This window comes from Dama dama, chromosome 15 (assembly GCF_033118175.1).
Source record: "Dama dama isolate Ldn47 chromosome 15, ASM3311817v1, whole genome shotgun sequence".
NCBI classification, from domain to species: Eukaryota; Metazoa; Chordata; class Mammalia; order Artiodactyla; family Cervidae; genus Dama; species Dama dama.
The window spans coordinates 11,784,782-11,798,718 of NC_083695.1; the positions used below are offsets into that span (position 1 = coordinate 11,784,782).

General features: G+C 43.5%; 1 protein-coding gene across 1 annotated transcript in view; it reads left to right on the top strand.

Moving 5' to 3' along the window:
• The window catches only part of PCNX2 (pecanex 2), a 300,345-nt gene that overhangs the window by 55,158 nt on the left and 231,250 nt on the right, over window positions 1–13,937 (top strand). The window contains exon 9 of the mRNA XM_061162994.1: window positions 10,647–10,782. Within this exon, the coding sequence (XP_061018977.1) occupies window positions 10,647–10,782 (136 nt within the window). The remainder of the gene's footprint in view (window positions 1–10,646; window positions 10,783–13,937) is intronic.

Consider the following 13,937-nt stretch of genomic DNA (forward strand, 5'->3'; position numbering starts at 1 on the left):
AAAATATATCTAGGAATTTCTCTGGAGCTGTTGCGGTCAGTGTGGGTTCGGCTCAGTTTCAGATAGCTCCTCGTTCCAGCTTACACTGCTCGATATCTATAGGGCACTTCCCGTGTAGTCCGTGTTTTCTACGGGGATTTTAATCTGTTGCACCAGTCCCTTCTGAAGCGGTTCCCTTTGTTTATTTGGCTTCTGTTTGCCGGTCTCTTCAGAGCCTCATTTCCGCCCTGACACAGGCGGGCGGAGGTGGACTCTTGTTCAGGTAGCTAGTTCCGTCGCTCTGCGGGGCGGGGCTGGCACTGCCGGGAGGGGCTGGCGCTGCTTTCCCCGTCTGCGCTGCTCAGGCTCCCGGCTGCTCTGTATGGAGCGTGCCCTGTGCTGTGTGCGGTTCCAGCCCTCGGGTGTTCCACAAAAGCGCGGAACAAAAAGCTGCGCCTGCTTTTTGTGCCTTCCCCATCCGGGCGGCTCAGGCAGCCAGGAGCTTGACGGGCGCAGTCTCCCCGGGTGCGGTGCGCCCACTCCCTTCCGTGGTCCCAGTCTCAGTTTCCGCCCGTGCCGGTCGGGTGCCTGCGCCCTGTGTCTCGCGGCGACCCTCCCGGCAGATGTCGACCATCCAGAATCTCAGGAGGTCTTTGGCTAGAAACTGGGGGCTTGTTTGCAGTGCGGTAGGGGATGCGGTCCTTGGGGCCGAGCCTGCCCCCATCCCCTCCCCCCTGCCTCCTGCCTCCGGCGGGGCTGGGCCGGTCCGCAGCCTGCGAGTTCTTCTCTGGACTTGCTCGGACCATTTGTTCTGCGAACGGCCGCAGTGTGTTCGGGCCGGTTAATTTTTCTCTCTCTCTTGCTATACCACAGTTTAAGTTGGTAACTCACAAAAGCTCCCTCCAATTGTCCTCAGGGCACTCAGGCCCGGTCCTTACCCTAAGCAGTGCCGCCCGCTTCTCTCTATTCCGCCCCCACTTGCTGGTGGCGGATGCGGGCGTCTGGGGTACTTTTCTGCTGGGAGTTGCTTTTAGGCACATAATCTGTGGGTTTTATTTATTCTTCCCTTCCCAGTCAGGTTGCCCTCTGAGATTCAAAAACTTCCTCCAGACTCACCACTGCGAGGGTTTCTTGGTATTTGGAAACTTCCTCTGTTAAGACTCCCTTCCCGGGACGGATCTCTGTCCTTAGCTCTTTTGTCTCTCTTTTTATCTTTTATATTTTGTCCTACCTCCTTTCAAAGACAATGGGCTGCTTTTCTGGGTGCCTGATGACCTCAGCTAGCGATCAGAAGTTGTTTTGTGAAGTTTGCTCTGTGTTCAATTGTTCTTTGGATGAATTTGTAGGGGAGAGAGTGGTCTCCCTGTCCTGTTCCTCCGCCATCTTGGCTCCTCCCAAGCTTGGGTTTTAGAGCACATGCTCTTCCTCTTCTCCTTTCATAAGTGGGAAAATGGAGGGGGAAAACCCCTGCGAAATGACTTTTTTAACCCTTCTCTGTAAAAATTGAGGTTGAGTCTCAAATTTGATTTTCTAGTGGACACTATTCCACTCAACGGAAATGATTTTCTTTGTCCATATGAGAGATGACAGTGATGGAAAGCTGACATTTCCTGAAGGAAAGCCACACTTCCCTGACATCAGAGGGGTTGTGTCTGCAGCTTGAACTTGAGCTTTCATCTTGGACTGACTCAGATTCCCATTCCTGCACAAAGAGTAACTTTGGGTTTGACACTGAGCAGCTTACTTGATCATTTTAAGCATCAGCTTTCTAATCCATAAATGGAAATAATACTAGGAATGAATTCAGTGGGTGGCTTCAAAAGCTAAGTATCATAGCTGAAGCTCCAACACTTTGGCCACCTGATGAGAACAGCCAACTCGTTGGAAAAGACCCTGATGCAGGGAAAGATTGAGGGCAGGAGGAGAAGGGGGTGGCAGAGGACAAGATGGTTGTATGACAGCACCAATTCAAAGGGCATAAGTTTGAACAAACTCTGGGAGATAGTGGCGTGTCTGGCGTGCTGGCAGTCCACGGGGCCAGAAGGAGTCAGACACAGCTGAGCAACTGAACAAGAACCATATGCAGTGCTTAGTACAGTACTTCTTTCCAGGGACACTGGGCAATGTGAGCTGTTGTTAAATGGTCTCCAAACAGAAGCAGTAGGACGGTGGTTGAGGTTCACCATGACTTTATGTAGCAACAGAGCCGGACTTCAGGCTGAGGAAAGTCTTCCCTCTTGCATTTTTATGAGTCACTTTATGAGGTTTTTAAGGTGGTTAAGTACCTTGTATTCTGTCAACCTGTTGTGTTCCAGCTTTCTGGCCTCTTTGGCAGTTTTAGAGAAGGTACTTTGCTATTTTATGCCTGGCTTTTAATGCTATTACATTTAGAGTTCTCCTACCAGAGTAAACATAAACTTTGATTTTGAACTTGGAAGGATTCCTAGTGGGGGCTGTTTCTAAGCCCTTCAGCCATGGAAGATATTAGAAAAGCAGCCTTTTCCCTTTAAGGCGACCTCAGTGGCTGGGATCGCCTCCAACTAGGCCATTAAACCCCTGATTCTTATTATTGGCCAGAAAGCCATTCCTCTTCACCATTGTTAAGCCTAGTTGCCATGTGACAGTTTTATATCCCCGACTCCCAAGAATGAATAGGGAATTGTTTGCCGTGTAACTTCCATGTCTCTCTGGGGATTCCTGGGGGAAACCAGAGGAGGAAACAAATTTCCCTCCTTGGTCCCTCCGTCATTGTGGGAACCAATACATTTCTCATTAACTGCCAGAGAAACATAAGCATTATTTTCCGGTTGTACAATAACTGTCCAGAAAGCCAGTACCTTTGGTAACATTATCTCATGTAGTCCTGCTTGTCTCAGAAACTAGAATAAGGGACAATGGCTTGAATAGCGGAATTCAGAATTGCTATGTAAAAAAAAAATTTCAGAGGATAAATTTATTACCCAGGACACGGGACTGATTCACCAGCTCAGACTCTCCTATGAGCTCATCTGCCTAGAAAATCGAAGTTGAAATAGGCTCTCTGCCTAGGAAATTGAAGGTGAAGCTGCATAAAAGTTGAAGTGTGGTTTTGTATCCAAAGGGTTCACTGCAAAGTGGACTTCTATTATTTCCTCTGTATGTCTTGCAATGAAAACTTGATAGTTTCTGTTCTTTGTTCAGCAAAGATTTACCTTTCTTTCATCTGTGAATTCTTGCAAGTAACATAGAAGAGCTTTCTTCTGTAAATGATATATAACCATGCTTTAGTATTATAAAACCTTTTTTAATGTCAAAAGCAATCTCATGCAAATGTAAACAAAATTTTTTAAAATGCATACAAAATGCATATCATCTGCTCTCCAGTGAAATGTTATGGAAAGACATAGTGTTTACATTCATTTTGAGAATCTATTACTCATAAAGTAGGCTTGGTCTACTGAATGGTAAACTCATCTGGAGCAAATCAGTTTATAGGATCTTTATCAGGGATTTTTGTATCTCAACTTGTTTCTATTAAAAAAAAAGTAGAGTAGATTACATTAGTAATCATCTATTTATATTTATCTGGATTCACTTATTTTGAGTTTCTATTTATTGATGAATCATTGTAGTACATATTTGGAGAAGGAAATGGCAACCCACTGCGGTATTCTTGCCTGGAGAATCCCATGGACAGAGAAGCCTGGAGGGCTGCAAACCATGGGGTCGCAAAGAGTCAAGTATGACCGAGCGACTCACAGGCATGCAGTGGTACACATTGAAACAGATATTGTTATGCTTATACATTAGACTTGCTTTTGAAAGCTACTCTAAACCTTTAAACCCATTAGGTACTACATTCCAAAGATGGATTGAAGTGCACTTAATCTTTATTGTCTTCTCAGAGTTCTTACTTTTTTGTTGAACATTATTATTATTAGCCTCTCTGACCCTGGTCTCAGTAAAGCCTCCCTTACTTACTGGGATCAACTCTCAGGAAAGCCTTTTAAAGCCATCGTGCTTAGGTACCTGGATTCCAAAGAAGGCAAGCAGGCAGAAAGTTGTAAAAACAAAACAAAACAGAACACCTCTTTAGGATTCTCTTCTTTATATTAGTCAGAAGAAGTAGTGATCCCTGGTTTGCATTAACTCAGCCAGAATGTGGGGCATGGATGTTAGTCAACTAGGTGTGCAAAATGTAGCATGTTGTGAATTCACCCAATATTAGATATGCCTAGTTTTGTGTTCCCCTCAGGCATGAGTTGAAAATGTTAACTCCAGTGATAGATATTCAAGATATGTACATAGTTGCTTCACTCTGTTGGTCTGCATGATAGAGTTATGTGTTACTGAGTTACTTTGAAAACTGCTGGCATGGGGGTTCTTGGTGCCTTTGATCACATTTGTTCAGTTGCTAAGTCATGCCCAACTCTGCGACCCCACGGACTGCAGTGCTCCAGGCATCCCCATCCTTCACCTTCTCCCGGAGTTTGCTCAAATGCATGTCCATTGAGTTGGTGATGCCATTCAACCATCTCATCCTTTGTCAGCCCCTTCTCCTGCCTTCAATCTTTCCCACCATCAAGGTCTTTTCCAAGGTCACATAGAGGTGGAAATATCTGGAAAAAGCAGATGACCATCCAGAGGGGTTTGCCTCTGTGAAGTTCCTGCTATTCCACAATTCCTGTGTCCTCTCTCTCTCTTGTTTTGCTGTTGTTAATATCAGATCCTTTCTCTGTAGTCCTTATTTTGTTTTTGTAGACACACTAGATAGATTAAATTTTCATCCTGGCGCAGAGTCCTAACAATGGAGGGTTTGTGAGGTTCACCCTAGGAAGACTTCTGTCTTCCCAGGCACTTTCTCTGCACCCTGGGGAAGAGGCCCTGTGGCTCAGAGGAGTCTGTCTCCGTGGTCACAGCCCCGGCTGCCACATGGTGGCAGTCTCATCCCGTGCTGGAGGCCCAGACCAGCTCCCAGGCTGGTGCTCTTTTTCTCAAATGCAAAGACGAATTTTGCTGTCATATAAAAGAAGAGTTGTTTGCAGACTTTAAAACAAGAATCCCTGTTCAAATTCTAAATAACAGGTTAGAGTTTCCAAAACAGTGCTTCTTTATTTAAAGATCCCTCTTCTTGAGCATGTGACTGTGACTTTCATCTCCAGGCTGCCCCTCTGGGTGACTTCTTCCCATGGCCCCCAAGTAAGCCCGTAAAACAAGGAAGGACAGGCAGAAAAAGAGGGCCCTCTCCCTCAGGCTGGTAGCCTGTAAGTTTTGAGATGTGGGGAAGATGAAGAATTTCAAGGACTTCTTTCCACATCGGTGGGAAAATGTGTTTCAATTATTTGTTACTTACAGAAGCTGGGGTGAGTGAAAACCTGGAGAATGCAATATAGTACAATGTGGTCACTGTGAGTTTGAAACCCAACTATGTCTATAAGAAAGTGCACCATTCTGGCCCCTGGTTCATCTTCATTTCCTCCTGTGGCTTCTCTTTTTGTAATTTCCATTATTCACTATTTCTGCTATTAGTGTAAGCTTGATCTAGTTTAAATTTGTCTATCTATGCCATGGGGCTTCCTAGGTGGCTCAGTGGTAAAGAATCAGCCTACCAATGCAGGAGACACAGGAGACACAGGTTCGATCCCGGGGTGGGTCAGCACGATCCCCTGGAGGAGCAAGTGGCAACCCACTCCCATACTCTTGCCTGGAGAATCCCCTGGACAGAGGAACTTGGAGGGTTACAGTCCATGGGATCACAAGAGAGTTGAACACAACTCAGTGACTAAACAACAACAACATCTATGCTATAGCTCTGAACCAAACTAGTTGACCAGAGGTTAACCAGAGAGCAGGGAAATCAAGACCAGATGTTCAAGTACAGCTCTATTGTAGTTCAGAGTGGAATTACTACAGGGTTGGAATATTTCCATTTCCATTGCTATTGTAGAGGAGGAAATATCTCCTGAAGCTTAGCATTTTAACATGATATTAATTAATAAGGGGGTAGTCTCTAGCCTTAAGTTAGGGAAACAGAGACTTCTTTGGAGATTTTTTAAAAATCGAAGAATAGTTGATTTACAATGGCGTGTTAGTTTTAGGTGTATAGCGAAATGATTCAGTTGTTATTTATATATTTTCCAGATTCTTTTCCCATATAGGTTATTATAAAATATTGAGTAGAATTCCTTGTGCTATACAGTAGGTCCTTGTTGATTATTTATTTTATATATATAGTATTACTCCCAAACTTCTAATTTATCCCTTTCCCCAACAGAAACTTTTTAGATGATTCTAGATCTAAACAGCCCATAGCTAAGATCAAGGGAAGAGACAGCAGATAGTCTGAGAAGACATACAAGAAAAGGAAGGTTGGATGGGAATTCTTGGAGGGTTGGTAGGAAAAGTCCTGTCCACTGAGTGATTTTTGTAACGTCATAGCCTCGTTGGTTCTTGAGTGGAAAAGCTGATGCCCATGGTTCACTTCAACTTCTGGACCCCAGAAAACTATGCCAAATGAAGAAGATACATCTTTTTACCCCTGGAAACAGCATTACACATCTACTAAAATAGGAAATCTTTATACACATGACAAGACAGGTTTTCTGGTGAGGACACACCAGTCATAAAGCTCAGAAAAGAATCTCTCTTTATAGCATCATGACTCACCTAGGATACTAAACTTCCTTAAAAGAGGGTAATTAAGAGGCGCTTGATATGCTGTTTGAATCTATCTTTACTCAAAGAAAAAGATTGAGTGAGTTGAGGGCAAGGCACTCTTCCCTCATTCCTGTTCATAAAGACAACTAGAATTAGTATGTTGTTTGTGTGAAAAACGTAGGGGCCAGTTTACTGTTTCATATGAGAATGTGCAAAGTCAGATCTTGCATCAATAGAAGGGAATAAGAAGGTTATTAAAGGTATGGTTATTAAGCGACTAACATATGAGAAGCACCATACCCAGTCTGCTTTAATCCTTAAAACAATCTCTATGAGGACAACATCATCCTTATCTTATAGGTGAGGATTTTAAAAAGTTATTTTACTGAACTATAGCTGATTTATAATGATGTGTTGGTTTCTGCCACACAGCAGCGTGTTTCACTTATACATACATATACATTCTTTTTCATATTCTTTTCCATTATGGTTTTTCAGAGGATACGGAATGTAGTTCCTTGTGCTGTACATACAGTAGGATCTTATTTATAGGTGAGGATTTGAGGTAGGAAAAGAACATACTTATAGTCACAAATAGTAAATAGCAGAGCGATAATTTAAACCTGGGTATGCATGCTTAGTTGCTCAGTCGTGTCCAACTCTTTGTGACCCCATGGACTCCTCTTGTCCATGGGATTTCCTAGGCAAAGATACTGGAGTGGGTTGCCATTTCCTCCTCCCAGGGATCTTCCCAACCCAGGGGTCAAACCCATGGCTCTTGCATATCCTGTATTGGCAGGTAGATTCTTCACCGGTGGCACCACCCTATTTCTGCATAATTCTAGAACTCATCCAAAAGATTTTGAAAAGAAAACCAAACTCTAGATTTTTACATAGGATTTTTAAATGGCTTTCACAAGAAAAATAATGTTATCGATTGTAATTTTTATTTCCCATCAGAAGCATGCTAAGTAATATGCAAAAACTTCAGCACTTTCTTTTGGACCATGTTTTCTGGCAGAAGGAAGGTTGCTCTGAAATAACTGTTAACACCTTACACAATAGTCTGTTCGTAGTTTATGTCAGGTGGCAATGGAGGGCGCTATACACTGTCTAGATTTTCTCACATTTCCATCCTGCCCCTGGCTCTTTATAGTCATCACCTACATTACCCACAGTGAAGTCAGATTCATCTTTTGGGTTTAGTGAAGCTTTGGCATTCGCTGAGTTTGGGTTTCTCTGAATTTGTACTAACAAGATCTTTCCAATTCTATTGTACTTAGCTATGAGGTGACAGAAGTATAGTCCTCAGAGGTTCCTACACAAAGCACAAAGGTTTGAATGAACATTGTTCTTATACATCCAACTTTTCTTCTCTATTAGTGACAGACTTTACACCACCAATATGGACAGGAAGCAAAAGGACTGTTTATGGAACAATCATCCACATCATAGAAAGATAGGATTTTTAAGTTTTCAAAATCCATATACTTATCCCACATGACTCATTTCTCAAACCCTGGTGTTAACATATAATATTTCCTAAGTGGTTCTTTACAAGGAGGCCTTTATTGAATGTGTCAGCAAATAATCATAAATCATGTTTCAAAACTGTAGAGAAATCTGTGTCTTTGTGCACGTGTATGTGAGAATAGTGGACATATTTTAAACACCGTTTCTGGAGAGTATTTGTCTGATCATGCATACAGTAGTAGGGAGTTGGGAAAAAGAAAGATCTAAAAACTTATCAGAGACTTTGTACTGAAACCTGAGACTGGAAATCAGAAAACATTACCACTCAGCCATAAAAAAGAACAAAATAATGGCATTTGTAGCAACCTGGATGGACCTAGAGATTATCATACTGAGTGAAGTAAGTCAGACAGGGAAAGAAAAATATCATATGATATCACGTATATGTGGCATCTAAAAAAATTATACAAATGGATTTATTTGTGAAACAGAAACAGATTCACGGATATAGAAAGCAAACTTCCGGTTGCCAAAGGGGAAAACTGTGGTGGGGATAAATTAGGAGTTTGGGGTTAACATATACACAGTACTATGTATAAAATAAACAACAAGGACTGACTGTATAGCACAGGGACCTCGACTCAGTAATTTTTAATAACCTATATGGAAAAAGATCTAAAAAGAACATATGCATATTTGTTGTTGTTGTTGTTGAGTTGCTAAGTCTTGTCTGACTCTTTTGCAACCCATTGGCTACAGCCCTTGAGGCTCCTCTGTCCATGGGATTTCCCAGGTAAGAACACAGGAGTAGGTTGCCATTTCCTTCTCCAGGGGATCTTCCCATCTCAGGGACTGAACCCGAGTCTCATGCATTGTGGGCAGATTCTTTGCCACTGAGTCACCTGGGAAGCCCTGTATAACTGAATCACTTTGCTCTACCCCTGAAATTAACACAGCATTGTAAATCAACTATACTTCAAAAATAAATTAATTAATTAAAAAATTAAAAACTGAAAGAAAAAGAAGTAGAGGAATTTGCCTGTGAGCACCCTTATTTGCGGCCGCCACCCCTTTCTTCCATGGTGGCCTCTTAGAGTAGTGCTACACTCTTCTGCCAAAGCCAGGACTGGCCAGAGTGAATGGAGTTCTCACGATGGGCATGGAGTACTCAGGATTTACTCCAGGGGTCAGGGAGGGACCTCGTCTGTCCTGGAGCACAGAGTCTTGGATGATTGAATAAGACTAGCGTTCCATGAGCAGGAATTCTGTTAGAAATGGCTGTAGGTGAGGCAACTGATTGTCTCCTCAAAGATGGGTGCCCTGCTAGAAAAGCAGATAAAGGAGTATATCCTAGTTGTTGCTTTCTGAGCTAAAGGGAAAATGCTGAGCTTGAGTTACTTAGAGCGTTCTATTAATTTTAGTCCTGTCAGTTTATATGTAGTTAACAACAATAAGGTTCTTTAGATACAGATCACAGCTAGCTTAGTGATGTCCTCTTTTACAACTACCTGAGGCATTTCTTTGCTCTGCTTTGTACTCTCTTTGCGTTGGGTGGAGGTGGCAGGTCAGGAGGAGGTACGGACAGTGTTGGGGGTGAAGGAGGTAGCAGAGGTGTTAGATCATTGCTATTTCTTCCTGATCAGTGTCTTGGGAATGATCCAGGTCACTGTTTATTGTTTGTGCGAAATATGAGGCTAGAGACTTGCTACCACCTCCCCATCCATTAAATATATAGAAAATTGAGATCATTGTCTCTAGAACACCAAGTGTCCATCTGCTTATCCCATGGCACCCTATATCTCTGGACAACCTGAGTTATTTGAATGTGTGCAAGATGACTGCCCTTCTTGCTGAAGTAGCACGGCAAATGCAATTGTCAACTTAGAACACTCGTTGTTATTGTTGTTCAGTTACTAAGTTGTGTCCAACTCTTTGTAACCCCATGGACTGTAGCATGCCAGGCTTCCCTGTTCTTCACTGAGTTTGCTCAAACTCAAGTCCATTGAGCTGGTGATGCTATCTAACCACCTCATCCTCTGCTGCCCTCTTCTCCTTTTGCCTTCAGTCTTTCCCGGCAGTGGCCACAGGACTGGAAAAGGTCAGTTTTCATTCCAATCCCAAAGAAGGGCAATGCCAAAGAATGTTCAAACTACTGTACAATTGCCCTCACTTTACATGCTAGTAAGGTAAGGCTCAAAATCCTCCAAGCTGGGCTTCAGCAGTACGTGAACCGAGAACTTCCAGATGCACAAGCTGGATTGAGAAAAGGCAGAGGAGCCAGAAACCAAGTTGCCAACATGCGTTGGATCATAGAGAAAAGCAAGGAAATCCAGAAAAACATCTACTTCTGCTTCATTAACTACACTAAAGTCTTTGACTCTGTGGATTGCAACAAACTGGAAAATTCTTTGAGATGGAAGTGGAACTGCTCATCAAGGTGGAAAAAGCTTACTTGCAACCTGCATTAAGGATCCATGCTGTCCTTGTGTTTAGGTGTAATAAAGAGATGATTTCCAGGACCTCCGGGTAACGGAAGTGTTTGTTTTGCCCATCCTCAGAGACTTGCAGATTAGCTCCTCCAGTACCACGACTTCTGAGAGTCAAGATCCTTCTTCTGGGGATCCTGCAGTCAGTGCCCTTCAACAACAGCTGTTACTGATGGTGGCTCGGAGGACCCAGTCAGAAACCCCACGGGTAAGTCCCAGCATCACCGTTTGTGAATGTTCCAGAAGCAGGGATCCTGAAACCTGTTTCCAGGTTGGTTTCCCTAACAGAATTAGTCCCGTCTTGTCCCGAATTTTATGTTAGAGGTTTGTGGTTACATCACTTCATGGTAGTCTACTGGATGAATGTGAAAAGAGACCATTTAGGTAACATGCCATTTAGATAATACCTTTTCATAGATGCTAATGGGGTTATTAGTCTTGATTGCTCTTCCATTGTGTTAGAAATTGATTTACATTGATCTTTTGTTGCCGAGTTGCACAGATTCCACAAGACCTCACTTGATTGCAATGGCTTTTTCTCGCTTGGTTTGGAGAGTATCTAGATATTTATTAATTTATTATAGCCTTGTGATTTAGGCATGCAGAAATTTTGAAAGAGAATCTTATCTTGAAGAGAGACTTTATTCATGGAACAAATGACGTGATCATCAAGCACTTAAAAGATGCCGCTTTTCATTATTTTACCGAGAGATTAACTTCCTGATGTTCATTCACTTATTACTTCACCTTTAATGAGACTCTGTAAGACACGGAGCAAAGAATTCAAAGAGAATGTGGGAGGAAAGATATACAACCAGTCATGAACTTACAGCTACACATTCTATCAGGGCATTTTGGAGAATGGCTGTGGAGAAGGCTCCATAGAAGAAAGGACACTTGGGCTAGACCTTGAAGGAAGGTAGATTTCAGTAAGTGCAGATTGAAAGAAGAGGGCTATAAATGGGATTTTGTTACGTTTGTGTAACGTTTCTTTACTGCTCTGCTTATCTTCTTCCTGACCATGTTTTGATTTCTTCTAGAGAGTCTCGCCTACAAAAAGAAATACAGTAAGTTCCGTATACACAAATGTGTTGTGTTCTGAGAGTATGTTTGTTAAGTCCAGTTTGTTCATCAGTGAAACAGTTAGCCTAGGTACCCAACTAACGCAATTGGCTCTACGGTACTATACTACAATAAGTTTATAATACTTTCCACACAAATAATACATAGAAAACAAATAAATACAAAAATAAGGGTAACATTTTTAACCTTACAGTGTAGTATCTTGAAAAGTACAGTTATTGTTGTTCAGTCACTCAGTCGTGTCCTACTCTTTGCAACCCCGTGGACTGCAGCACTCCAGGCTTCCCTGTCCTTCTCTATCTCCCCAAGTTAGCTCAAAATTCATGTTCATTGAGTCGGTGATGCCATCTAACCATCTCATCCTCTGTCATCCCCTTCCCCTCCTGCCGTCAATCTTTCCCAGCATCAGGGTCTTTTCCAATGAGTTGGCTCTTCGCATCAGGTGATCCAAGTATTGGAGCTTCAGCTTCAGCATCAGTCCTTCCAATGAATATTCAGGATTGATTTCCTTTAGGATTGACTGGTTTGATCTCCTTGTAGTTCAAGGGACTCTCAAGAGTCTTGAGAATCAGCCAGCACCACAGTTCAAAAGCATCAATTCTTTGGCACTCAGTCATCCTTATGGTCCAGCTCTCATGACTACTGGAAAATTTCCCGTACATGACTACAGGAAAAACCATAGCTTTGACTATACGGACCTTTGTCAGCAAAGTGATGTCTCTGCTTTTTGATACACTGTCTAGGTTTGAAAAGTACAGTAATGCAGCACAACAGTTGCTGCTTCTTAGCACTACCAGCTACATCACCACTGCTTTTACACTGGCTTCCAGACATCTGGGGCTTGAAAGAGATACTATATTACTGTACTCCATACAGTTCAGTAAAGTACACAGAAGCACATGTGACATGCATGCACTTACGTGACAATGTACACCAGACAGATGGACTAACATGTGATTGGACATGTGAATATGCATTTACATATTTGGAAGTTCACAACTTGCAGGTTAATATGTAGGGGACTTAGTATAATAGTTTTAGATTCAATTTCATGATTGCTTAACCAGATTTTTTCAGAAGCTTGATGGTAATTTATACACCCTTGTTCAGATGTGCAGAAAAAATGTTGTGCTATCTTCTAACTGACCACATGTTGTCCTGGAGTCCTTATTTCTGCTGTGCTGTGTTTAGTCACTCAGTCATGTGTGACTCTCTGTGACCCCACAGACTGTAGCCCGCCAGGCTCCTCTGTCCTTGGGGATTCTCCAGGCCAGAATACTAGAGTGGGTTGCCATGTCCTCCTCCAAGGGATATTCCCAACCCAGGAATCAAACCCAGGTCTCCTGCATTGCAGGCAGATTCTTTACCATCTGAGCCCCCAGGGAGGCCCTTCTTCCTGGTGACTGGATGCAGATTGGTGGGGGAGCTGCCTGGGGAGGATGTGAAAAAGCCAGTGAAGCATCATCAGCCTTCTCAAGCTTGAAGGGCTTTCAGTGGGAGCAAGCATTCGATTAACTCCAAGAGTCAGTCTTCAGGACTATCTTCTCTTCTTTGTACTCAGTCTCCCCTCCCAGTCCTCCCCTCCAGGGCATCTCGGTGCAGGAGGAAGCTTTCCAGCTCCCCGGGAAGCAAGTGGAGCTGAGAGGGCATCCCTGGTGGCTAAGCAGGGCTCAGATGCCTGGCACCTGCCTGGTCCCTGGGTGTGCTGGGTGGTCCCTGCTGAGGGGTGGCTGCTTCTGCCCAGTTAGGGTGCAGTGCTGGGGTCTTTGACCTTGCCATTAGGCCCTAGCTCTGAGGACCCTGTGTCCTGAGGCCGCCTCCTCTCTCTCAGTATCTTTGGATTCACTAGTCTTTCTTATATGTCCATGTGCTCCTGAGGGCTCAGACCCCAGCTGTATCCTCCACCTTCCATGCCCAGCCCCACTTCAGCAACCAGTACTAGTTCCCACCACAAGCCTTAGTGCAGGAGGTGGGCCGTGGAATGTGGGTTTTCTCTGAGAAATTTGCCTTGTCTTGGGATGCGTACATTCTAAGTCGCTTCAGTCACGTCCGACTCTGCAACGCTATGGGTTGTAGCCTGCCAGGCTTCTGTGACCATGGGATACTGGACCAAGAATACTGGAGTGGGTAGCCATTTCCTCCTCCAGGGGATCTTCCTGACCCAGGGATCGAACCTGCGATTCATGTCTCCTGCATTGATGGGTGGGTTCTTTACCACCAGGTACCAAAAGGCCACCTGGGAAGCACTTTTTCTTGTGCTAGTCCTGGGAAAACTTCAGC